Raw genomic sequence first — 26,166 nt, 5'->3', positions numbered from 1 at the left:
ATTTCCCCCCAATCCGACACTTAATTGAGCAACCGGGACACCTCACGTGCAGGACTGATTTGTAGTTTGAACACGTGGCTCATTCAAAAAGGCAGACGAACATAGATGTTTTTTTTGTTCCCAGTTCTCTCGATGTTATTAAGAGGCGGTGCTTACATAAACGTGTGTGACAGTTTAGTCGCATTGCCAAAGAAAAATAACTTTCTCTATTTTCTTCCCAGCCCTCGCCCAAAGGAGGTGACGGAATAAATAATCGAGATCGCGTAAAGCGGGAGGAAACGCAAGTGCGCGCAACCACGGCCGCGATCTCGTCCATCAAATATCTCAATAGGTTGGGGCGATTGGGAGAACACTCCCAGACCCTCCGCTGAGCGACAGTGCGGCTCTCTCTCTCTCCAAACACTGTCCATCCGAGCGACGCGATAAAGGGCTGCCCCTCTGCAATACGGTCGCTCTTTTCCATTTACAACAAAATGAATAAGCTCTACATTGGGAACGTGAGCGAGCAGGCGAGCGCGCTGGACTTGGAAAGTATCTTTGAGCAGTGGAAGATACCGTTCAGTGCACCTTTTCTCGTAAAAAGTGGCTACGCGTTTGTGGATTGCCCCGACGAAAAGGTAGCGATGAGGGCCATTGACACTCTTTCAGGTGAGAATGAAGATTTGTGCGTGACTTCGTGTAGGCTTCGCAATATAAATGGATTGCGATGCGCAAGCAATGGACACGCGTTTAACAATTAAAAGCCTGTGCCAAATGTGTGCGATGTGTGCGTTTACTGAGCAAGTAAAGGCTGTATGGACGTGGACAATTCACTTTCAGTTTTTTTAAACCACGGGCTTAATTGCTCCGAACTCGTTTTACTGCCAAAATAACTGAACTGTCCATCAAAGTTATAGCGTTGCTTGTCTGGGAAGTGCAAAATGTGATATAATGTTTAACTCGTAGATGTGAATGGGGAGAGTGGTTGCGCACACTGTTCATTTGAATTAAAAAGGTCTTAATGTTTGGGTGGCTTTTAAACGTGTCTCGCGGCTTTTTAAACAGTTTGTGGATGTAGAAGTAGGAGTGGAAGTAACGTGTTACACGTTATTTATTGCTTTGCGAACTTTCCCATTGTTAAATTGTATCACTTTGTTGTTGCAATTACGAGGTTTGTAACACCAGGTGGTTGGATTGCATTGGTGGCTTGTAGGCCTTCGACTAGTCGCCTTGTCTCAACAATAGTGGTTGATTTGTATTTGGGATGAGTGTAAACAGCGTAGATTTGCAACATTTGCTTTAAACACACCATAAACGTCCGTTGTAATTTTCGACATTTGAAGTAAATGTCTCGCTGCTCGTGGCTGAGGCCTTCACGTAAACGTGGGGGAAAATGTGTCTTCCATGTTTAACCTCTGGGAATTTCCCCCCCTAAATTAACACTGATTTAGCTTTTGATCGTCGTGAATGTTTTCTTAAATGTGTACGTTGTTTACGTCGTATACATATTTTTTTGTTCTTGCTTGCAGTGCACTTTCGCTCATTGTAAACACATACAAAATAATTGGACATTTCGCTTGAGGTGTCATTTTATTAAAATGCAATTAATATTTTTCAGGGAAAGTAGAACTCCACGGAAAGGTCTTAGAAGTGGAACACTCTGTCCCTAAACGACAAAGGTAAGAATTCTCGCAAATTTCGCTTTTTTTAACACACTTGGCCACATTTGTGTTTTTAATTAAATTAAATAACGAAATATTTTGACCCATTAGCCTAGATTTTAAAGCGGGCTTGCTTATTTTCTTTCACTGACTTTGTATTTGTTGTTGACGTGATTTAACAGTCTGCTCAAATTTGCAAGCGAAAGGCAAGATCTTTTGTGTATTTCGGAGCGTGCATGAACGTTTTTTTTTGTCAAAGATGTGTGTAAGAGAGGCTGCTGATGAATCCTCCATCCCAGCGTGAGGAATCAGTTTTTGTCAAATCCGAGATCCTTGCTTCAGAGTTCACATGGCACTGGGCCTTCGAGGCCTCTATAAACGAGGAAACGACGAATAGGTGTGCAAAGTCAACACGTAAATGTGTCCGCACGTTGCACACGAATGTGCATCTATGGAGCCATGCTTGCAGTGGCGTCCATTTAAGAAGAAACTACGATTTAGTCATGCCTCAGTGCTTCCTCCCCCTCTTTCACTTTCTCGCGCTGCTCATGCACGAGATGGACTCCTCTGCACGCGTGGATTGGAAGGGTCGAGGTCTTGTCACGAAAACTGGTTTGCGGGTTCACGGGAACCCGAAAGACTAGACGTGGTCAAAGCCATAAAGCACAGTTCATTTGACCAAATGTGTTACTATTTTATGCTAAAATTATAACAGTTGCGAAGAGGTGGCGGCTTTCAGATTTAATTTATTTTCGAAGAAAAGCCGTACGTCTTTATAGTGCAGTCATTATTTGACGTCTTGTGTTTATTTTATGCTAGCGGTAGAATTTAAGAGTAAATTGTTCCGTTTATAATTAATGCAGTAGATTAAATCTGTTTGACTTTTCTCGTTTAATTCTCAAACAAAGGACTTAATTTTTTTCTAATACATTAGGCCTATAATTTATTATATTTCGTTATGGTTAAATGTTGGTGATTGCTCTTATTGGGTCTTTAACTATGTAATTCTTAATGAGAAAGTGGGCTACGTTTTATTCACGTTGACATTTAAAAGGAGTTTTCAAAGAGTTTGGTGCAAAACAAATGTTAAATAGACTTTCAAATAGACCGTCAAATTCAAGTTTAAAATGTTGCCCTGTGACTCAATTTTCTGTGTGTGCTGTACATGTGCTCATCATACATATAGAAAGAGGTCAGAGGTTGTGTATGTAAAGTTGGTTTTAAACTGAGCCAATGAGAGCTAAGTACGGTGAAATGCATGCTGGGAGCCATCTTGCATTCTATCATATGAGCCTCAGCTTAGGCCCTGCCCATCTTAACACGCACACACAGATCCATAGAAGTTGGCTAAAATGTGTCCTTTTTGCTTCATTGAGTGTGGACTGTGTGAATGTTCCAATATTAGTGTGCATGCTATGGAATAGTTTCCTTTAGTGTGGTCAAAGTAGCCGGGTGCGTGCAAAGTTGTATTTACACCAGATTTATGATCACACGTGAATATTGTGTTCTTTTTGTTAACCTTCACTCTAACCTGTGTTAACATAATACATATTTGTATTCATTTCAAATTGTAATTTCTGAAACGTAGCTTCTAAAAAGCTTCCATGCATAAACATGACGGTTGTCTTTGTCCAGTTTTGTGTGTGTGTACACTTAAGTGTACAAGGAGTGTGTGTCGAGCCCATTGGCCTTTGTAAGTTTGGTTCCAGAAGCCGTTTTTCTTCCATTTCTACCTTTCCCTCGATTACTAGCAAAAGCGAATACGCCAAGAGCTTGCATTGCATGTATGTGTGCATACAGATGTGTGGAAGAGGGGCCCCAACTGGAAAAGCGTGTGTGTGTGTGGGAAAGGGTCTTCGGCTAGAGCAGACATTCTGGTGAGAAAAATATCTGGTTGGCTTTTGATTTGAAATCTTTAAATTATTTTGCAATGTACGTTGACTACTTTAGTGAAATTATAGTTGTCTTTGTATTCCAGAATTCAGAAATAAACGGTGGAAAAATGATTTGGCATGTATGGTACTGGGGAAACATTGTATATATGTGGTTTATGTTGTCTTGCTATAATCTGACTCAGTTCTTGATTAAAAAAAAAAAGTTCCACGTATGGGGTACACGAGTATTAGTAGTGGTATTCAAATGCAGTGCATTGGCGAAATCTACAATTCGGAACAAACTAGAAAATAAAGTTGAGCCTTCACGTTAGCTCTGGATGAAATGTGGTTCTTGTCCATTTATGCCTACAAAATATAAAAATGTATGAATAATAAAACAGGATATTAAATATACAGGTTATAGTAATTTATCTAGGGCCATGTGACTAGTGTCTCGCTGTGTGTTCTGGTGCTTCCAGGAATGTTTGAGGGGGGAGCTTGGAATTCTAAAGTGTTTGGTATATGTTCATACATGCATAAATGCAGAGAAAGTTATGTTGCATGTCTGTCGCATTTTTGTCTTAAGTAAATGAAGATGCCCTGAACTTCTGTTACATCACAACCGAACCCCCCACCCCTTTTCCCTTTCGCTTCTGTAACCTAGCTTGTTACCATAGTGACCAGACCCCACCCCCTGGGGCAGAGAGCGTTTCTGTTACCCTGAAATGGAGCACCAGCACCCCACCCCCGTCCTAACCACACATACATGCACTCCCCCTTGCTCCTATAGCTTAATCTGCTGTAGGAGAACATTCCATTTTGCATTTCCACTGGAATGCAGACCCGTGCTGGAAAGCACACCATCGCTACCAAATTCATCAAAAGAAACGGGAAGCATTTCATTTGAGTGGCAAATCTGGGATGTAGTACAACTTGGCTTTTAACAAAAGTAAAATGTAAAGTTTTGTCTTTAATTATTTGCTATGTATGACTAAAAAAAAACCTTTAAATCTTCAAGTTAAATTCTCCTGCAGACATGGACCTATATGCTCGGCCCTCATCCCTTGTGTGGATTTCCCCTGTTGTTGCGTGTGTCTTTTCATACAACTAAGTGCTAATGTTTCGTGTAGCTTAAATTTTGCTATACTATTGGGTGTACATGCTTTTGTATTTAGATCTAATCGATATAGTTCTGTTTGGTAATTATATAATTCCACTAGTTTTTTGCCACCGTATGTTGTTAGTGAAGAAAGGGCAGCTTCTCGTGTTCTTTAATATCCCTCTCAGGCCATAATTTGATAAGTGTCTATTACTTGTTTATTTCTAAATAAACAATTTCAGGATTTTCTCTACGGGAACTCCGCACTGTTTAAGATGAGCTTAAGCACTGACCTACCTAGGGTGTTTTGCCTGACTAGTTCTAGTTTACGGGATCAGATCTGGATTCCCGTGCCTTGAATTTTTGACACTGCAGAAAAATGCTTGTATGTGGCAAAGCGTGCAGGGGAAAACATGTCCAGTGACTGTGAACATCACCAGAAATCACACAGAGATGTAGAATGCAAGTTCTTCATACAGCCTGAGAAGGATGACTCCACGCCGCTCTTCATGCGTCCAAGTTTCCCCTTAAAGCACAGGCACAGTATTTAACATTTCATTTCCAGACCTCACTGTATAGATAGTAAAGCCGAGATAAGGAGTGCATTTTCAGATGTCCATTTATTTGTTTATGTAAACATGCATATCTAGTCAAAACAACAGAATTGGACATTTTTCTTCCTAATAATATTAAGAAAGAAGGGGCAACATTTTTGGTGGTAGTATAAATGGTACCAACAAGGCTTTATTATATTCCAAATATAGATGCATACATATGCGTATTTCCTTCTTTACAGAGACTGTACAGTGCAGCCATTCGGTTAGACAGTTTTAGTTCCTCTAACTCAGGAAATAGTTGCAACAAAATCTTTCTTAAAGGAGTTTGGGTTATGAAGATGAGATTCATTTTTTTGCACCGTACAATCAGGGATGCATCAGTATCAGGTCGATACTAAGCTCATACACTCCTACTCTTAAAAATGCACTGATACCTCATGTGACAGAGCTGAAGGTGCTTAAGGTGGAGTTGTTTGTAATTATGAAGCTATTCTATTTTCATTAGTCTCACTATTTTGTGAAAAGGTTCAGACATCGGTCTCTGCAAAAACCAGAAAATAAATATCTGTGAACGTGCTCGGTCTTTAAAAAATTGAATTGTGCATCCCTAACGATTTGCAAAACGAACATTAAGACATTACATAATTAATTTGAAAAACAAATACGAATTAACACTTTGCGTATTGTTAATTACTAGTAGGATTTTTACTTGAAATGTATTTTTCTACTAAAAGTTTAAAAATCAACATTAGTTTGAACCCAGGATGATTTGTGTGTGTTTTAGTGAGGTGTGTGTGTGTGTGTGTGCTGGCTTGCAGATAGCCTTTAACAATAGTGTAGTGCACTAAATAATCCAGATCTATGAGAACTGCTGTACAGATAAAAAATAGTTGAGGCACACTGATTGCTTGGAGCAAATATGCACTCAAATTCATTCACCACAATCAATGACAAGTTTCTTCTTCAAAACCAGCCGCTATTGGTCGCTTATTATTGTATGTGCATGTTTGATAGATGAGGTGTGATTGTGTGTTGGCCTGTTCAGGTAGAGGCGTATTTGTGTTCCCATGTCCTCCGTACATTTTGTTCTTGTCAATGTTAGTATGTAAATATACAAGTATACAGAGTGTGAACTTTGGAGCAGGCCGCTATAGATGTTGCATAATCACTGCACCAAATGCACACTTTTGTGAAACGCTGACCTGTGAAGTGAGTGTCCTGCACGTGATGGAATATTTAGGGTTAGAATTTTGAAATGGCTTATATATAGACTTGATTCAAAATTGCAGATTAAAAAGTTGCATTTTGGTCTTTTCAAAATCTTTTGTCTGCCTATATTGGCTACAGCGTGATTCGCTACCCCAAAATGTCACCTTTTTAATATTCAAATAGCCTGTTGTGATGTAGATATTTAATGACTTAAATACGCGAGTAACAGGTAATTTTTTTACCTGATGCTTTGAAGGAAAATGCAGAATCATGTCTTTTTTTATACAACTACATGTTTGGCGTAAATGTAAAATTCAGAATTTCTATTAATAGGAATTGCACTGTTTAAACCACACTCTTTCCTTATATAAAAAGCCTCTAAATTGACCCTGCGTTTATCATTTCAATCTACACGTCGGCATTTCAGACAACAAGGCACCTGGCAAAACGCCAGACATCATGGACATCATGTCTTGTCTAGTCAGTTTTATCTGTTTATTAGGTATGTAAAGATATCCATCATGCATTGAGAATGACCATGCCCACGGACATGCAGCGAACTAAAGTGTTGCGATCCCGTAATTCTGTTTAATTTTAATATCTGATGTTCTTACGGCAACCACCATGAAACAGACTCCGAACATTGTTAAGAGTTTGTAGGTTTAGCTTTTCAACTGGAATTGTCACAAATGTCTATCTATATAAACAAGAACAGTATTATTTATTTATCATTCCCCCTGTGACGTCATTTGCATGCGTATGGACTGATAAACACATTGAAGTATTTCAATGCATGTCCATGTGTAGATTAAAAGCCTGATTATTTTGTATCAATGATCAATAGCTTGATTTCTAAACTTCATATTGGAACTGAGAGGCTTGAGTTGCCTTGTCAGACACATGGGTGGCATTAGAGGACTGGTTTGGGTTACGTACCTTGTCTGGGAATACAACAAATCCCAGTTTTGTGTTTGCTCCAGTTGATGAACTCCAGCATGCAATTTGGTAGTTCTAGTCTCATCACTAGTTTGCAGAGGTCTCCAACGGGGTTCCAGCAGGCACCTGGTAGCCAACAGGAACTCTGTAAGGTGCCTGCCCAACAATAATGCTCAGAACAGTTGACGAATATGTGACTATCGTCATGAAAATGTTATTATTAGCACTTGGTTTAAGCTTAAATATATTGAAGTACAAAAATATGTGTGAGAGAACTCAATTTGGACCAGTTTACTGTAAAATACTGCATCACATTAAAAGTATTTTATCTAAAAGTAGCCCTCTAGATAAAATCATCTCTTTCAGGTAGCCCTAGCTTGCGAAAAGGTTGGAGACCCCTGGTCTAATGGTTACTTATCATTTGCTAATATTACCCCTAAATTGATCTGAAAATACACATTTTACAGTCAGGTTGTCTCAGAGGTATATTAATACATAAACACTGGTGGTCTTATACGGATAGCATTATGTATCTGGAGGAAATCTAGGAAAAACAGATGACTGCTCAAAAATTCGTCCATCTTTTGATTCTATAGCTGTGCCTAGGCCTTGAACTATTCAATTGCTGAGTGTTAACCAAAATCAGAAGGCAATTTGTGTAATTTTTGTGTACAGTGTTGTGGTCTTGCACGTACGCTCCTAATTTTGGTGACCATTCTGTTTCTTAAAATATATGGACTGTTTTAATCTCAATATAACCCGTGGGATTAATAGATGGCCTTGTGTTATTTATAATGACATTTCTGTCTTTGCAGGAGCTGCAAGCTGCAGATCAGAAACATTCCACCTCACATGCAGTGGGAAGTAAGTGCTTTTCTTTTTTAAATACAGTAAAGGCAAAAGTATAGTCTGCTGTCAGTGCGCTGCCTGCATGATGTTATTTTCGTCATCAGGAGGGTCCGTGGTCGTCCACACACCCAGTCCGTATTGAGCCCTTTTTTTTAGACCTTGTGGGCTGAATGCAAACAACAGCGCATGCGCAAATTGTAGAAGCTGTGCGGATGCCTTTGTGTGAGAGACGTACGCGGAAAGTCAAGTATACCTGGTCATTTAGAGCTTGCGCAAGGTCTGCGCTGTTAAAGCAGTATTGTGATTTGTTGGCTCATCACCAACATTGGCATTTGAACCACCAACCTCATAAGTGCTTACACACTTGGATGAAATGTATACAATTGCCCCAAATTAATTGAATTAGAAATATTACAAGCTGTCAGTTAGATCGCAGTCAGCCTGCAGGTCATAAGCCCTCATCATGTGATCTAGAACAAATAGCACTGATTTTTATGTTTTTAAACAACTATTGTACAATACCATGGATTCCAAAGTGCCATTCCCCCTGATCTATGTCTGTGACCTTTTCAAGACCTTTTGAGTTTTTGTTGAATTTTGTATTTGGACTTGTACAGTCTAGATCTCAAGTCTTGATTTGATCATAATGTTCTGAAAAAAAATGCAATTTAAGCTTAACTAGCCCACTTCCATCATGTAAGACATTGTTGAGCTACCCTTATGAAATAATTGTATGTGCAGAAGGACTCTCAAGTGTGGCACACTGTTTTCTCTCTCCCGCTCAAAGTGTGAGCTAAAGATCCCACTGACCCTTTAAGTCACCGTAAATGTTTGCTTGACTTGTTCCTCTCTATCGCATCATCCTCATTTGGTGATACTGCAGTGCATGAATAGACCTTTTCAGAAGTCCACCGAAGTTCTTCAGATTCATTGTACTGTGGTGATGTTTTACTGCTTTAACATTTAGGCTTGACAGATTTTTTTATATTTGAATGAATATTCGAAACCCATATGACTTTCCTCTGCGGGACACCAAGGGATTCCACAGGGTCCCTTCTGTGTTTTCTATTCCTCATAATCGCTGTTGTCAGTTATGGTGCTGTATAGTAGACTGCTCACAAGACCAGTTGATTTGCTTTATATTGGAGATAAACTCTTATATATTATATTATAATATTGAGTTTAAAACTCCCTTGTATGATATTGATTCCTCCAAGACCCCTGCGTTTGTAGGAATTTTATTATGATCATAAAACATTTGACAGATGGTTAGAAGTGTGGAAATCTCTAGTTAAAGAGACTTGTTCCAATAAGGAAAGCATAATTTATACATCATAATTATTCAGCAATCCATGATATTGCAGCTGTCCTTTTGAATCCTTGTTGAATTGAATGTTTTTCAGGAAATGGAAAAACACTTTTTTTTTAATGATTATATACTGTGTAGTCAATGTTAAGCAATACTTTTTATTGGTTGGATATTTGCACTTCCCAGTGACAAACATAAAGGGTGACTACTAAGGATTTATAGCAAAAATAAAAATCACGAAACAAAGATGCATGTTTTCAGAAGGACAGCAGAGATATATCAATATGATATATAAATTAAGACCAAATGTTTGTTGTAATTTACTATGTTATTTTCACTATTTGTGAATTTTATTAAAATCTTATTGAACTTATTCTTTCCATATTTATGGTATAATTTTCATAAAAAAGAAATTCAACCATGGCACACCCAAAATAAACATTTAGTTGTTAAATGCAGCTAAATAAATGCAGACATTTGTGGAGTAAAAAACAAATACTGGGGTCACTTGTTAAATTCTGTAAGTTCAGTCTTTAATAGTAAATAATTATGCAATTTAACATTTGTAGATTCTTATATACTGACAGAAATGTTAATTCACTGCACAAGTTTTCCTCTGCACTATTCCTCAGACTTTATGATCTGTCTGATGAATCATGTGCACAGTTTTTTGTGGTGGTAACCGAATTTTTAAAAGAGCTTTGATAGCATGCAATTATAAACGTTTAAAAGTGTGAAAGTTTATGCAGTTCAATGTTTAAAACAACACACACAAAAACATTTAGCTTTAAATACAACTATGGTTTATGGGATTTTTGTGCTTTTAAGATAAATGTCCCAAAAAATCTCTTCTGCACTTGGAAATAAAGCACAATTTATTTTATTCCTCCTAAATATATTTCCACCGCCTCTGATGTCACGCTGCGAAAATGTGAAGTACCTACTCGAGCAAGATTTATTTAACCCCTCCCCCCTTTTTTATTGCATGTGTGTAACCTTATTTATTTTTTGTTCAAATGTATTTATATTTGTATTTGTATGCTGTTTTAATAGTGTGGGCACATGTTGAGGGTTTCACAAATGCTTGAGATCTCGAAGTTATCTGTGATGCCGAAGCTTTGGGATTTTCTGTGTGACCACCAGGCTCGAGCAAGCTCAGCCAGAGCTCGATTTTAACCGACTGCACATTCTGGCTGCGGGCCTATTCCGTGTGGACGCACAGAATGTGTAGATCAACTCCTCTCCCCCTTCCCCTCACTGCATGGTGTCCAAAAGCCAACCACACCCCCTTCCTCTTTCACCCGATTGAATAAACCCTGGTCTCATTGGCCTGTTGACAAAGACCGACGGGTTGCATAGCCAATGGCAGCAGATGCCCAATGGCTGTTGGGAATTCCATAGTAATGCATGTGCCAACCAATAGGAAGACGTGGGGGAGAAAGGGAAGTGATGGTGGGTGGGGGGTGGTGAGCTTAAGTATGTGTGACGTATAGAGAGCTGGTGGATTTGAACATTCTTGGTTAAAGGAAACCAATAGGCGCTCAATGGCCGCATGGTTCCTTCAGTGAACGCGTGGCGGAAACGTACAACTTGTGCCTTGAAAAAAATCCCAGACACCAATTTACACTTCATTCCATTATTTTTTTATATGTTTTGTTTTTGGCTTTGTGTAATATGTATAAAGTGAACCAATCCTAAATTATATTGATATTGCCTAACTTTAGTTCGGTCAAAATCCAGACCAGCAGGATGGAAACTGCCATCCAATTTTACCCTTCTGTTCGCCAGCCTTGGCCGGATATGTTTAGTTTTATACCATTTTCATACTCAACACCACTACCACAATTTTTATTCTTTCATCATTGCTCTTCTGCACAGTCCAAAAGTTTCCTTTGCTTGTTGTCACCAACAGGTTCTGGACGGGTTGTTAGCACAGTACGGCACAGTGGAAAGCTGTGAACAAGGTGGGTTGCGCACTTTCTTTAAAAAAAAGGTAATTCTTGCTTTCGCTCATTGTTTTATTATCCTATCTTCAGTCAACACAGACACAGAGACCGCTGTTGTCAACGTGCGATATGCCGCCAAGGACCAAGCAAGAGAGTGAGTACCATCTGCCTCCGATTCGGCCCACACGGCCACCCCCCAGCGTCTCTCTGTCCCATGTCTCCAAGTGAAATGCAAAACTGTTAGTTCTGCATGCAATGCTATTGGGGTTTATTCAGCAATTATAATAACTCATTCAGTGCCACCTACTGTTTGATTAGAAGAACTGCAGAGCGGTCACGGGAGTTGAGGAAGCCCCTGGTACGTGAATGTAAAGACTGGGATAAAAGAATCTTCGGCAATTGTTTGAGCACAATAGGGAGTTCCTGTTTGCATCCGCTAGTGGGTGTCAATGAAAGATTTGGTGGGCTCAAAGGGGTCTGGCATTCCGGCACATTTAAGCCTCGTGCTATTAAACCCCTATCAGTTTCGGTTAATTTTAACACGGCGTTCGTGCCTCTTGCTTAGAATGGTGTCCAAGAAATTGTGTGTATTTGATAAACTTTATTATTTAAACCATAGACTTTTTCTTGGTACTTTGATTTTAAATATATTTTATGATTTCGCATCCCCTGGATTCAGATAATGTTCATTTTGGGATTAACTGTCCCTTTAAGTTTAGTTAGTTCTTTCCATTTATTGTGGCGTTTGTCCTTTTATTTATTAAAGTTTTAACTTGAATAAAATTAACTTTTTTGAAGGAAAAACTGTCTGTTTGATAGTCTGTTTATATTTCCCTTCCTTCTTTATCCAGAGCCTTGGACAAATTAAACGGCTTCCTTATGGAAAACTACGCACTAAAGGTTTCCTATATACCAGATGAGAACGCTGCAGCTGACCCTCCAGCCATGGGCAACAGAAGAGGCTTCAACCCACGCGGGCCGCCTCGCCAAGGTTCCCCTAATCTGGGCGCGAGACCGAAACTGCAGTCAGACGTGCCTCTGCGCATGCTGGTGCCCACGCAGTTTGTGGGAGCTATTATTGGCAAAGAAGGTGCCACCATCCGCAATATAACAAAGCAAACTCACTCGAAGTAAGAATACGCTATACTGTACTTCCTCTGGTGTCTTTTTAAAAAATGATATAGTTTACAAACCCTACGGATAAGATGGTTGTTGAAACTCGCTCTGTCTCGTGGGTGTTGGAAAGAACTGGGTCGTGCTTACTGTTTGCGTATCCATGCATGTGCCCGCAGGATTGATATCCACCGTAAGGAGAATGCCGGAGCGGCAGAAAAGCCCATCACTGTTCACTCCACACCAGAGGGCTGTAGCTCGGCCTGTCGGAGCATCATGGAGATCATGCAGAAGGAGGCCATCGACACTAAGATGTGCGAGGACACTGAAGCACTGTACGTCAATCCACTCGTTCTTCCCCGTCCGTCATACTGCGCTGTTATGCAGACACTTGTGTCACAGTTTGTTCTCCTTTGCTCGCAGCACTGAAGAAATTCCCCTGAAGATCTTGGCTCATAATAACTTTGTGGGTCGTCTGATTGGCAAAGAAGGACGAAACTTGAAGAAAATTGAGCAGGATACTGACACAAAGATCACAATCTCACCGTAAGTCATATTTTAAAATGTAATATTTATGATGTGCCAGCTCTTACTTTATTGCTGTATATATGCTGCTTGAGGTGATTGTTGTGCTGGTAACTTGATTCACCATGAGTCTCATTATTTATAAATGTCTTAAGACGTCATCTTGATTAAAAAAGAGCGTGAAGTCAACCAAACAACATTGCTGTATGTGCAAGTGACAATGCATGACCTTCTAGATAGATAGGTGATTTGCACAACAGGCAACTCTATAATCCATTTTCTTAGGCCCAACACGAAAATGTAAACTAAAGAAACATCTTTGTGTTTTGTAGATTTGTACAAAAGATCGTTTGGCATTCAAGCAAATTCAACATTCCTCACGTTGAAATTGAAAAATACATATCTTCCATTGTTCATTTGCCTGATGTATTTGACCCACTGGCTGAATATTTGTCTGCCGTTCAATTCAATTTAACATTGGATAACATCCGTCTTTCCCATTTTATTCCCACTCTTTACGTGTCACTCCATTCTCAGCCTGCAGGATCTGACCCTGTATAACCCAGAGCGAACCATTACTGTTAAGGGCACATTAGAGGCTTGCGCAAAAGCAGAGGAGGAAATCATGAAGAAAATCCGCGAGTCCTACGAGAACGACGTTGCTGCCATGCATGTGAGTTTGAGTCATTAAGCAGGTTTTATTCTGAGGCTCTACAGTGTTTTTGTTCCTTCAAACGGAGAAACGGCCCAGGCAGCAATATAATGATGAAAAACACAGTTTATAACTTCTGTACTTTTACACACATGAGATGCTATGGTGACATAATTGCTTGCATGTAAAATTCTTTTAAATTTGTCATGATGTAATTTTCACACGTACATTGTTTTCTTTGAAAGTTAATTCTAAGTTGCGGGCTGTTCATCCAATTACACATGAACCGTTTAAGACAAACTCTGTCCTCTGTTCCTCTAGCTTCAGTCTAACTTGATTCCTGGGCTAAATCTGAATGCGTTGGGCCTTTTCCCCGGTGCGGCGGGCGGTGGGATGTCGTCACCTGTGTTTCCAGGACCTCCAGCTGCAGCTCAAGCTGGCTATCAATCATTTGGGGTAAAAAAATACGATTGTTTAATTCATTTTTGTCTGTTTAATTTGCATTTATGGGTGTGACCAAACTATCGGCTGTTAAAAAAAGGAACAAGCCTTTCAGTGAGGTCTCAACAGGACAAGAATGCCAGACTAAATTTGTTCAAAAGGACTTGACACGTATAACACAACATTCAAAAGATGTGAACAGGGAATATGTAGGTGTATGTGTGGAAGAGGGAGAGAGAGAGTGCGTGTGTGTGTGTTAATGTGTATGTTTCTCCCTAGTGCAGCGTGTTTGGGGGCGAGGTGCCATTTTGGGCCTCTACACTGTCCTCCAGTAGCAGCCCAGCCTTGTCTGTAAGTTTCTTTACCCACCATGCACTGCATGGCTTGGCTGCTCGCTGCTGGATTTACTGAGGAGACAAATGTTAGCGTCCGGAGTAGTCGCAAGCCGGGTGGTATGACTCTGGCCAGTCTCCACTAACAAGATAACGCTGCGTTTAACACGCAATATGTGGACCTGAAGTCTTGTGTGGGGTGGGAGACGAATGTCAGTCCAGTGAGTTGGGAAGGGCATGAATAACATGGACTAACATTGTGAATTAGAATTAAAGGGACTGTTCACCCCAAAATTCTCAGCCTCGAGTTGTTCCAAATCTGTATACATTTCTTTGTTCTGATGAACAGAGAAAGATATTTGAGAGAACGCTTGTAACCAAACAGTGCTTGGACCCCATTGTCTACCATAGAAGGAAACATTACAATGGTAGTCAGAAGTGCTGTAAAACTGTTTGGTATGGTAGTTAAAGGTGACAAAGAACTGTTTGGTTACAATCATTCCTCCAAATATCTTTCTCGGTGTTCGTCAGAACAAAGACAATTATACAGATTTGGAAAAACTTGACGGTGAGTAAATGATGACAGATTTAAAATTTTTGGTTGAACTGTTCCTTTAAATGTATAGGGAGTGTGTGTTGGCTTTTTTTCACCTCTTGCTCAATTGCAAAGAGAAAGATCTTAAGATTTGATTTTGATGTTACTGAATCCTTGACACGACCTTCAAAATGCACATTTGTGTCATGCAATTAGTTTCCTCAGTGCTTTAATCTTTAGCTATTTTTTCTACTTAAAATAATCATAATCTTTGACTTTTTAAACAAGCAGTGTTTCTAAATCGGCTGTGTAAATGAGTGTAGTCATGTTTGTTTTATTTAAAAATATCAAGCAAACAATTGAGTGTGAATGGTTCTTGGTTAGCAGACAAGTCAAATCTCATTTTAGTCTTGAAGATTTATTTTCTATTGAATGTGTGTCAGCAGGGACAGGTGGAGTCGGAAACGGTGCATCTCTTTATTCCTGCTCTGGCAGTTGGTGCTATCATCGGCAAGCAAGGCCAGCACATCAAACAGCTCAGTCGCTTTGCTGGTGCGTCAATTAAAGTAAGTTGTTGGCCAAGAAGAGGCCCAAGTGGGATATTTTTAACCACTCACTATTAAAAGTTGAGTGAAAAATGTACGTTAATCTTTTCAAAATGTGCCATGATGCATTACAATACCTTTAAATAATAAAAACACTTGGAATGTTACATATTGACCCAATATTATTTATTATTGATAAAGGTAGGATGAAGTCTAAAAATCTGTTTTTCCTCTCTTGAAAGATTGCCCCAGCTGACGGAGTTGACGCCAAGCAAAGAATGGTCATTATTACTGGGCCACCGGAGGCACAGTTCAAGGTAAAACCTTTTCATACGAATATAAAGGTAGACGTCTGAATTAGAGGTCTTCTCGGGTCCAAAGATCTTTACCCGACCCGAATCACTTTTTACCCGAACCCGAGACATACCCGATAACGTTTTTATTTTGAAGCCCCGACCCGAGACAGACCCGTTAATGTTAGACCCGAGTCCGACCCATCGTATATGTTTTTTAAACCCGACTAGACCTGAATGTAAACCGACGTGTATTAATGAAATGTATATGGCAATGAACACGTTGATCCTCTTCTTTTGCTCTGGCAAATTGCGCAAACTGAGGCTAAATGGGTTGTGCAAATTTTAGCTGAATCAAATCTAAATAAGTGACGACATGGCAACCACTCGCGCGAACATTCGGTCTCAACAATGTGTCCCAAACCGCGTAGTACTGAAATGTGCGCGTCTTTTAATATCTACTTCTGGTCGCCTGGTGGAAGTATGTTTTTCCTGAATACGATGGTAACTACATCGAGTGCAAACCCCTGCAGCGTTGGAAACTTCGGGATTTCAATTCTAAGGTGATTTCAGATCACCGCGACTTTCTGAAGATTTGCGTGGCTTTCAACCGATCGGCTGAGGGTTGGAGGAGAGTTGGTAACTACACGCACACACACAAGCGACGCGCTGTTATTGTACAGGATAGTTCGGGTCTTCCTCGGGTCAATTAAGCAAAAAATTTTTACTTTATATTACCCGAGACCTGAAGACACTAATAATATACCCGACCCGTGTCCGAAGCTCCCGTGAATCTTTTAGACCCGAACCCGCTCGGGTCTCGGGCCGGACCTCGGGTTTTCGGATCTAAGTGGACCCGTGAAGACCTCTAGTCTGAATATGTAACTCTAAATTATCGCTTTGTAAATAATTGCTGTATAAATGTCTTCCTCAGGCTCAGGGACGAATCTTTGGGAAGTTAAAAGAAGAGAATTTCTTTGGACCGAAAGAGGAGGTGAAGCTGGAGGCTCACATAAAAGTGCCATCGTTCGCTGCTGGCCGAGTCATTGGCAAAGGTGGCAAAACGGTAAAAAACGGCGTCGAACTTTCCTGACATCCCGTTTCACTACTCTGGTAATCTCCTGCAAGTCATGTTCATGCATGCATTTCTCTTAGGTTAATGAACTACAGAACTTGACCAGTGCGGAGGTGGTTGTCCCACGGGATCAGACGCCTGATGAAAACGACCAAGTAGTGGTGAAGATCACAGGCCACTTCTATGCAAGCCAGGTGAGTTTCTCACATTCTAGAGCTAGGCTTTGAAATAAAAAATGTGACTGGGTGATGTTGATTTTTGTCTTGTTTTGTTTCTCAGCTGGCCCAGCGAAAGATCCAGGAGATTATCTCTCAGGTGAGGCGGCAGCAGCAGCCCAAGGCCTCGGCCACAGGTCCGCCAGTCGCCCGGAGGAAATAGAGCCACTACGTTTTTTCGGAGACTTAACTGGATATGGGACACGCCTATCTCAAGGGTCAGGGAATGTCCTTATAACCCTGCCCACTTTGACACCCATTCCTCCTCAAGATTTAGTGATATGGTTACACCCGCACACCCCTTTCCCGAATCAAAGCATGTGAATTCATTGGAAAATTTCCCCCGGGCCAATGGCTCTACAGTCTTTAATTGACAGTTTTTCGTTATTTCAGTTCATTTGAAACTATTTTTGCTGTTCAAACGTTTGTTGGGAAGGAATGGGTGGAATGTGGTGGGGTTTTGAGGTCTTTGGCTTGAGATGGGTAAGGATTAATGTTTGAAGTATGTGATCCTGGTATCCAGAGTGGCTTTTTATAAATTCTGATGCATTTTATAGATTAATAGATTATATATATATATATACATATATGAAATTATGAAAGAAGGTGGAACAACACTGCCACTTACAACTGAGGGAAGTGTTGATTGGTGTTGGCCAGGAAATAGTTAATATGCATTTTACTGATCTACCTCAGGCTAGAGTACCTCAGAAAAAAAGAAAATGATAAACGTTCTGTTCTTTTTTATTTTGCTTTGTGGTATTTTGTATACTTTATAAAGCTAATAGTTCTTGAACATTTTTATTTTTTTAAGAAAATGTAAAATTTTGTCTGTAGTTAACAAGCGGACCTCGAACTCCGCTTTCCGCGCACGCAAAAAATATAGTTTTACCGCATACATTAGCGCGATAGCTAACAGCGGAGTTCAGGCTGCTTTGCTAGCTACGGATAGGAGAACGAAAAGAAAAGCGCCTCAGTGTCGCTGAAGAGCCACCACCCTCTGAACCCCGTCAAAGTAATGAGAATATCAATGCTGATCGTACTCACGGCATCAATGCCGTGTAGACAGACAGACATGCTAATAACTGTTGGCGGGCATCATACGTTTCACTAGCATTTCATTACAATTCAGTGAGGGTTGGATGCAAGCAATAGAGGTCTGGGATGATCAACGCTTGACACCCATAATCCTTAGCGCGACTAGTTGTCTATCATAGTAAAAAATAACGGCCATCCCGATTGAGGTTAGTTTTTCTTTTCCCGTGCTCATCTTATTTTTTCTTTTCCTAATTACGCGCTCCGTTTGGTCTTGGGCCGCGCTCCCATGCCAACTTGCATAAAACTGGGCTTTACATCAACGTTGGTCAATGCATGTCAGGGGTCGGGGGATTTACACTATTTCGATGATTTTGCGTTAATAGCTTTAGGTTACAATAGTCAAGGGCCCGTCTCTAGGCTAATAAGCAGTAACATAGATGAACGTTCGAACGATTTCATTTATACTTTTTCGTTTATCATTCAAAGTGGAAAAATACAAAAAAAAAATATTATAAAATGAACATTAGCAAGAAAAAAACTAGTAAAAGAAACTGAAAAAACAATATTCCTATGTTTTCATGTCGAATGTAAATATGATTTGATTGTGGTAAAATTGAGTGCATCCCAGCTTCCACACTAGTAAGACCGCTGTCTACCTCAGCTGAGGTAAAAAGTGGGTGGAAGCAATCCTGCAACCTCCCCTTTACACCTCCAGCGCACGCAGCAATACCTCAAGTCCCTCGCGAACGCTTCCACACTGGGTATGCGCGTTGCGCCTGGCGCTGACCGGAGGGGCACAAGTGATCATTTAGTTTTTCTTTCCACACTTCTCTTACACCGTTTTTGATCTACCTCTTATTAGAAAAAGTATTTAAATTAGAGGCACATTGCTATGTGTTAGAATCTATAGGGTCATGTTTCACCCGCCCCTTTCCTCACAGAAAAGTATCTTTTTAAAAAAAATCATGTTTGCGTTAGACTTTGAAGATGAGTGAGAAAATGATTTCATTTTTTGCCTGCAATTTATTCTCTGCTAACTGATTTGATAAACCTCACCTTACTGCTTTTTATTTCTGCTTCTTGGATTGGTGGTATGAGTTTGCTGTATTGGACTTTATTTCTTGCATTGGTATTGTCTTGGGTCAAAGTATTTAATTTCCGATCTGATTAATGGCTAGAAAGAGTTTGTTGTCAAGGGCCTGCTTCATTCCTTGCTTGTGAAATAATGAACAATGAAGTCTTTGTTTTAACAATTCATGTCTTATGGATGCTACAGTTTGTTTCAGGTTTTTTTTTTCGTTTTTTTGACTGATCCAATTTCATTTCATGGCCGTGTAGTGTGGTGAGTCATGTTTCAGTGGGAATGTGATGTGGAATTCCGGGAAATGGAGTTGTTCCTAAAAAGTGGTTCAATTTCAGCATGTTGAGCAACATCCCCTCCGACCGTGCTTGTGCGCCCTCACACACCTCCACTTGTCAAATGACTCTGATACAAAGAAGATAATTAAAAGTCAAGTTGGCTCCAAGCAACCATTGTTTGTGGTTCCTTCTCTGTCCATATTTTGATTTTGCCTCCTTTATAGCCAACGAGAGTGTTTAAGAAGTTTATTAGACTATCATATGCCCAGCATGTACATGAAAGGTAGCATTTTCAGAGAGAATTTTTTTTAAGAGTGCTGTTTAAATGAATTACTATTTAATAACTGTCTGAAACCCACGCATATGTTTAATAGACCTGTCAGAAATAGAGCTTTGTTTCATGTTACTTTCTTCCATTCTAAGTGAGTTACAAAAAATATAAAGTTCTATTAAATGAAAGCGAATAACCGTTATCTGACACTTTTTCTTCTTTGTAGTGGTACTTTCTATTGTGTTTGCCACAAAATTACCAACTCTGTTAATATCAAATCCCACAGAGAATCGCTCATGAACAATGAGTTTGTTATAAAATTACGTGCAAAATTGCTTTGTTGCCTTACAAACTGCATGACATTATTATAGTGTTTCTGGTAAATGTTAATTTTTATAATGCAGTTGATTATACAAAGAATGCATACTTATTTTTTGTCAGTTAAGGTTTAGTATTAAGTTTTTTATATTTAAGATCTTAAACCAACAGCATGTCCTAGTCTTGCCATAAAAACGATAAAACTGCATGCATTGAAATAAAATCCTAACTTCAAACCATTATTTTAACTAAACCAGTTTAGCGGCTCCATCTAAAGTGGTTTCTCTGTCAATAAACAGCTTCTCTCTTCATTGGCTGGAAACAGAGCAGATCTCAGTTTGCTTAAACTCCAGCTTTCGACACCAGAGTTTCTCTCTGCATCATCGAACATGGATCGTCTCACCGGACGATACACCTTATATCGCCTTTAAGAAAGGATTGGAAATAATAATTAAGAAACTATAAGATACTTGTTTTGCAATGTTTCTTTAAAGGTACTCACTTGTAGATCATAATAGCAATGAAGGCAAATATGGAAATAAGCACAGCACTCGAAGATAAAACTACCTCGGCAAGGTGGGTGGATTTAGGAGTGCCTTCAAAGAGAGAACGGTACAGGATTCAATAAGACCATTCAGCATAGAAGGTTTAGAGATAATGTAAAAACAATATATTTATATTATTAAAACCTATGATGTATACATTTATTCTTTATAAATGTATTTTCCAATATATAAATATTATCCCTGTTGTTTGACACTTTAAAGCCCAGAGACAATGCATACAGATTGATAAAGGACTTACTTTTTTCAAGCCGGTTGCCAATGGTTACCGAGGTGGTAGCAAGAGCTAAGCCGCCGGGAAGTCCCAGAGTGATGTTGACGCAGTACGTGCCCGGCGTCTGAAAGATGCGTGTCAAACTAATCTTGCAACCTTCACCCGAGGGGGACGCGTCCTCACACAGAATATTATTAATCTCCCTACAGGTGGAGTCAGCCACCACTGTACAGGCCACTGAGGGAACACTAAGGAAAGAAAACATTGTGTATAACACGTATGAGTATAATACAGACATGATCTGTAGGCCAACTGAATGTTTTTGCCTACAGGACTATCACTGGATCTGCGCCGGCATTCTTTCACACCCTCCTACACTCCTACACACCATCTAGAACCCTGCGTTCAGCAAATGAGCGGCGCCTTGTATTGCCATCTCATAAAGGCATTAAATAGTTTTCCTGCTCAATCTCCTTCACAACTCCTTCCTGGTGGAACATTCTTCATGACGCAGTCCGGTCAACCACATCTCTCACAACCTTCAAAAAACTACTTAAAAGCCATCTCTTCTGTGAATACCTGACAGACAAAAATGAACACTAACCCTCTCTCTTCTCTCAACAGGTAGTGGTCTAGCTTTTGTTGAAACTAACTTTGTATTAGCACCTGTCGTACTATTGCTCTTTTATGACATATCGCTTATTGCTGCCTGAATTCTTTGTAAGTTGCTTTGGATAAAATTCGATCTGGCAACTCTCTATAGACTGCAAAAAAGAATAAGTTATGATTATAATGATGATATTAATTGTTATTACGTTATTTATATTATTTAAATGTAAGTAGTTGGAGGAAATAAGAAATTAAAGAAAATTATGAACGTTAGCCATGAAGTTTAAAATGCTCTTTAATAATTCATTTTGTGAAATGCATTTCTGTTTGTGTGTGTAGACCTCGTACCTGCCCGAGCATGTCACCACAAAGTTGACAGAGGTGTTGGTGATTTCAGCTGATGACACATTTAAAATCTTACTGGGTAGCTCATTGTATAGAGCTAGAGGAGGTTCTGTAGAAACACACACAAAAAACAGCACAAACAAACAATTAAGCGTTTTAAAAACCTTTATCAAATAAAATCATAAAGCCTTTTAGTTGTTAGGCAGCTTTCTTAAATCATCCTTACCAATAATAATGACCTCGCCCTCAAAGGATCCATACAGGTATCGGAAACAATTGGACTCACTGGAGTGTGTGTGTCTGATCATGGATGGGGAGATGGGCTGGCTATGGGTTGGGCTGGTTTCAGGTACAGGAGTTGCTGTAACGGCAGATGTCACATCCGCATCTGTTTGGAATGATTCTGTTGTCGGGACAGCACTTGTGGGAGCTCGAGGTGTAGTTGGCGAAGGGTTGGTTATAATAGGAGCTAAACAAAAGTTGTTATTAAAAAAAAAGAAATTATTACAAACGTTGCCCTGTGGACGTACACATTTGTGGACGCTTGATACAAATTACTTTTATTTTGGGACAGTTCACCCAAAAATTAAATTCTGCCATCATTTACTCACCCTCAAATGTCTACAAAATCCGTAAATTTTCATACGAAAACAACAGTAGTCAAAAGTGCCCCATAACATTTTGCTTTCCTACATTCTTTCCTACTATGGTAGTCAATGGTGGCCAAGAACTGTTTGGTTCCAAACATTCTTTCAAATATCTTTCTGGTTTTTCTTTAGAATAAAGAAATGTATACAGATTTGCAGAACAGAAATTTTTTTTGGGTGAACTGTTCATTTAACAAGTGTCATGGTTTCATAAACTGTTAAACAACCATACACTCTGTGTCTTACCCTTGGTGGTCTCCGTTTTGCTGGTGAATGTATGAGTTTCATGTGGTGGTGGTGTAGGCACTGCTGTTAATGCAAAAAACAATTTGATTAATTCCTTTCATCCTTTATAGACCCGGAGGACTCTCAGCCAACATCCAAATATTTAAAGCTTAGAATATGTATACGTAAATTCAGAAATAGAGACAGCTATTTGTCCAGACTTTTTGTTTTAATAGGACATGTATGATGTCTTACAGAAGTGTTTTTGAGATTACCTGTGGTACGAGCCTGTGTAAAATGCATTGCGGTGGGAGTTGGTGGTGGGCAGGGAATACGAAACGCTGCTTCTACAAGGAGCTTGACTGTTACGTTTCCAAGCATGTCGTACGCATGGATCGCCACGTTGCTGTGGGTGACCAGTTGGTTGCCATCCCGAAAGTCCCAGATAAAATCTACTGCATCAGCTGTCTTTAGGTAGTTACTTGGATCGTGGATCTGGACTTTGAATATTACATCCGAGCCTCTGACAAACACGTTTTTCTCCTGTATTTTTATTGCTTCTTTTTGTGAAATGTTCACTGAGAGTGGAATCTTATCTGAAAATCAATCACAACTTATTAATCTTAAAAAGTGATCACACTTTATACACTGACACGAGAATGAGAAACACTGAAAGTGTGAGAGAGAGAAAGAGACAGAGAGCAAAATAACCTGACCAGACCTGTAATGAAGTATACGGTACTGTCAGTAGAGAGTGGGGTGTACTTTCTGCGTTCACGTTTGCGATAGACCATCACCTCCATCACACCAGCTCCAAAAGTCATGTTAGTGGTGTTCAGAGTGAGATGAGAGGAGGAGCCATCACATGTCTCAAAATACTGGCCTATATGACAGACACCAAGCTGTTAGCGTGCTTTTATTTTGTAAACGTGTAATTTTTGGATTCATAAAGTATTGGATGTATAAAAATCTCTCACCCATCGTGTGCCAAACATAGACATAACCTTTACGTGTCCAGTCGCTGGTCTGAGGAAAAGGCTTTCCATCAGGAAAAACATTACATCTTTTTAAATCTGTACACTTTCGAAAGCCATAGTCTTCCAACCATCCAACATTCCCTGAGGGCAGCTGTCCATTGGCTGACAAAATAAAAGGGTTAAACAAAACAAACAAAAAAACAAATAAGACACAATGTTTTGCATAAATATGGCAATGAATTATAGGGCACCTGTTCAAATTGAAATAGCTAATACATTTCCAATATCCATTTTATTTCTTAAAATAATTACAAATAATACTAAAGTTCATATTAACAAATCATATTTTATTCACATTTCACTTGTTCGGTCCTACATAAAGCAACAGTTTGATTCCATCTTGCGTTTCTGTTTAGTATATTTGTGTTTTGTTAATAGATCATATCAAAAGCACCTGACGCCTCCGTCATACCGTCGTCACAGTGTTCGTCATACACCAGTTTGCCGTAAGCGTCCTCTTTCTGGCACGGCGGGAACTCCAGCGCTGCAGTGAACGAGACGCACGAGCCGTTGATCGCCGGACTGTCGCTCGTGAGGCGCACCCGCGGAATTTTACCTGTGAGAACATTGCACATTTAGCGTGTTACGAGCGTATGAATGTTGATATATATTTGACACGACTGTTACCATGTCTGCGCGTCAGCTCTGGTTTGAAAGGTGGATAAAGAGATTCGTCCCATGGCTTGGTGTCCGGTTCCCATCCAGGGATCGGAAATGGAATTGGAGGCTTGTGTTTGTGAGGAAACATGTCGCCATAACCTGCATAAATAATAGAAATGTAAATAAACGTGACTGTAAAGTAAAGTGACACAACAACTAGAAATCTTTAGTGCAAGAGAAAGTATTATACTGACGTTTTAAACGCATATTTTCTTAGAAAGGTCAAAACATATTTTCTGTGCAAACTAAGGGGAATGAATTTGATAACAAATAATAATAATTTTAATGTAAGGCATTACAAACTAAATGTGGACGCAATAAGCTTCGTGATAAATAGGTAAGAGGCACACAACGAACATGAGAGTTTGGCAGCGCGCGCCTGTGACGCACTGAAGCTAGAAGTTACCCGTTTTAAAAGCGCAGTTTAAGAAAAGCTCAACTGAATCTATATTTCGTTATTAATCTTTATGTATTAAATTATTTAAATATATTTTTATTACTAATATAATTGTACTAGATCTACATTCAATAGATTTGTCTAATAATGGTCTATAGTTATGCCTACACGAAATAACTTAATATAGCCGGTTGTGCCTCCAACGAAATATTGTTTCGGGAAAGTTTGTTTCAATACTGAACTGGATACATGACACATAACGCTTGTTAGTTTCACGAGACTGCAGCGCACGCGGACCTATTTATTATAAATACAATTTGATGTAGCCTTGTTGCTTTTAAAATAAATTAGATGGCTTATCCTTATAAAGTGAAGATTATTTACATCTTGTTTCTTTATTCTCTTTGAGTCTTTGCCTAGACATATGCAAGCAGAAGTCTTATTACACATGGACATTTTAAATTTTAGGATAATAAACATATAATAAATATTAATAATAACAAACTAATAATAAAGTAAAGCCCATACTCACTTTTCTTGCTGTTGGTAGGAACGAACAACGTCCAGGTCAACACAAATATAATTTCAAAAGGCACCATGTTGAGGTATTTCTCTGTTTTGCCCCTATAGTCCAGTCGCTCGCAGATACATGCGACTCTGTTCTGTTCTGGCTCAGTTTCCCCCTTCGTTTGCTCCAACTCTGATTTAATAGAACAAGCATGTGACTGTAACTAGACGCATCTGATTCTCAATTACGTGACCATATCATGCGCACTTAAGACATGTTTCAAAACATTTTAGTATTTCTGTCAAAGTGCTGGCTTGATGTGTGCTAACTTGTCGAATTCATGTCATGTGCGCCACATTATTTTTGGTAGCATATATGTATAGCATATATCTAAAACTTGAAATAGCCTTTTATAAAGAAAGAAAAAAACAATAATAACAGCATTTTTTGTTGTGTCCAAATCCCCGTAAACAGCGAGCCCTTCGTTTATTTCTGCTGGTTTTGATTATTATCAGCATCAGAAACAAATATCACAAAAACTTGATAGAACTTAATACAAATGGAAATAATATTTATGGCTAAATTATATATTAATCTTGATAATGTTTATAAAATAACATTATTTTACATTTTTATCATTTTATTGCTCATTATAATTGTGTCACTTATATATCAATTGATTTGTTAATTATGTTCCAGGATACAATAATAGTTTATCAGAATAACACGTTTCAACGAATTGCGTATATGTAGGCTAAAATAATTTTGATTGAGTTTAAACTCATGAAAACACGTCGTTATTAAAAGCCTATAAAATGTGGTCATAAAAG

General features: G+C 39.3%; 2 protein-coding genes across 7 annotated transcripts; one reads left to right on the top strand and one right to left on the bottom strand.

The window, feature by feature from the left end:
- Positions 1-473: 473 nt before the first annotated feature.
- Positions 474-17,308, top strand: igf2bp3 (insulin-like growth factor 2 mRNA binding protein 3; the record flags this gene model as incomplete). Of its 5 annotated transcripts, none has more annotated exons than XM_079484598.1 (16): positions 474-648; positions 1,598-1,658; positions 8,131-8,179; positions 11,386-11,437; positions 11,510-11,573; positions 12,271-12,549; positions 12,712-12,846; positions 12,956-13,078; positions 13,595-13,730; positions 14,031-14,165; positions 14,430-14,501; positions 15,467-15,583; positions 15,805-15,879; positions 16,790-16,921; positions 17,011-17,124; positions 17,210-17,308. In XM_079484598.1, the coding sequence occupies 16 exons, from the start codon at positions 474-476 to the stop codon at positions 17,306-17,308; spliced, it is 1,818 nt and encodes a 605-aa protein (XP_079340724.1). The 5 variants fall into 5 exon arrangements, with proteins under 5 accessions (XP_079340724.1, XP_079340723.1, XP_079340727.1 ...); XM_079484597.1 differs by having other exon boundaries at positions 15,464-15,583; XM_079484601.1 differs by lacking the exon at positions 14,430-14,501 and having other exon boundaries at positions 14,031-14,162; positions 15,464-15,583.
- A 2,465-nt stretch (positions 17,309-19,773) lies between these two features.
- gpnmb (glycoprotein (transmembrane) nmb) lies at positions 19,774-25,529 on the bottom strand. 2 transcript variants are annotated; one of them, XM_079485668.1, is made up of 12 exons: positions 25,361-25,529; positions 24,399-24,530; positions 24,184-24,327; positions 23,712-23,873; positions 23,456-23,617; positions 23,010-23,330; positions 22,756-22,818; positions 22,089-22,331; positions 21,866-21,971; positions 20,936-21,156; positions 20,634-20,727; positions 19,774-20,556 (listed from the first exon to the last, which is right to left on the bottom strand). In XM_079485668.1, the coding sequence occupies exons 1-12, from the start codon at positions 25,425-25,427 to the stop codon at positions 20,403-20,405; spliced, it is 1,869 nt and encodes a 622-aa protein (XP_079341794.1). In that variant the 5' UTR covers positions 25,428-25,529; the 3' UTR covers positions 19,774-20,402. The 2 variants fall into 2 exon arrangements, with proteins under 2 accessions (XP_079341794.1, XP_079341793.1); XM_079485667.1 differs by having other exon boundaries at positions 24,166-24,327; positions 25,361-25,524.
- Positions 25,530-26,166: the final 637 nt, after the last annotated feature.

Source organism: Barbatula barbatula (assembly GCF_947034865.1).
Source record: "Barbatula barbatula genome assembly, chromosome: 21".
Taxonomy (NCBI): domain Eukaryota; kingdom Metazoa; phylum Chordata; class Actinopteri; order Cypriniformes; family Nemacheilidae; genus Barbatula; species Barbatula barbatula.
Note: the sequence above shows the minus strand (reverse complement) of the source record. Positions and strands in the feature narration are given on the sequence as shown.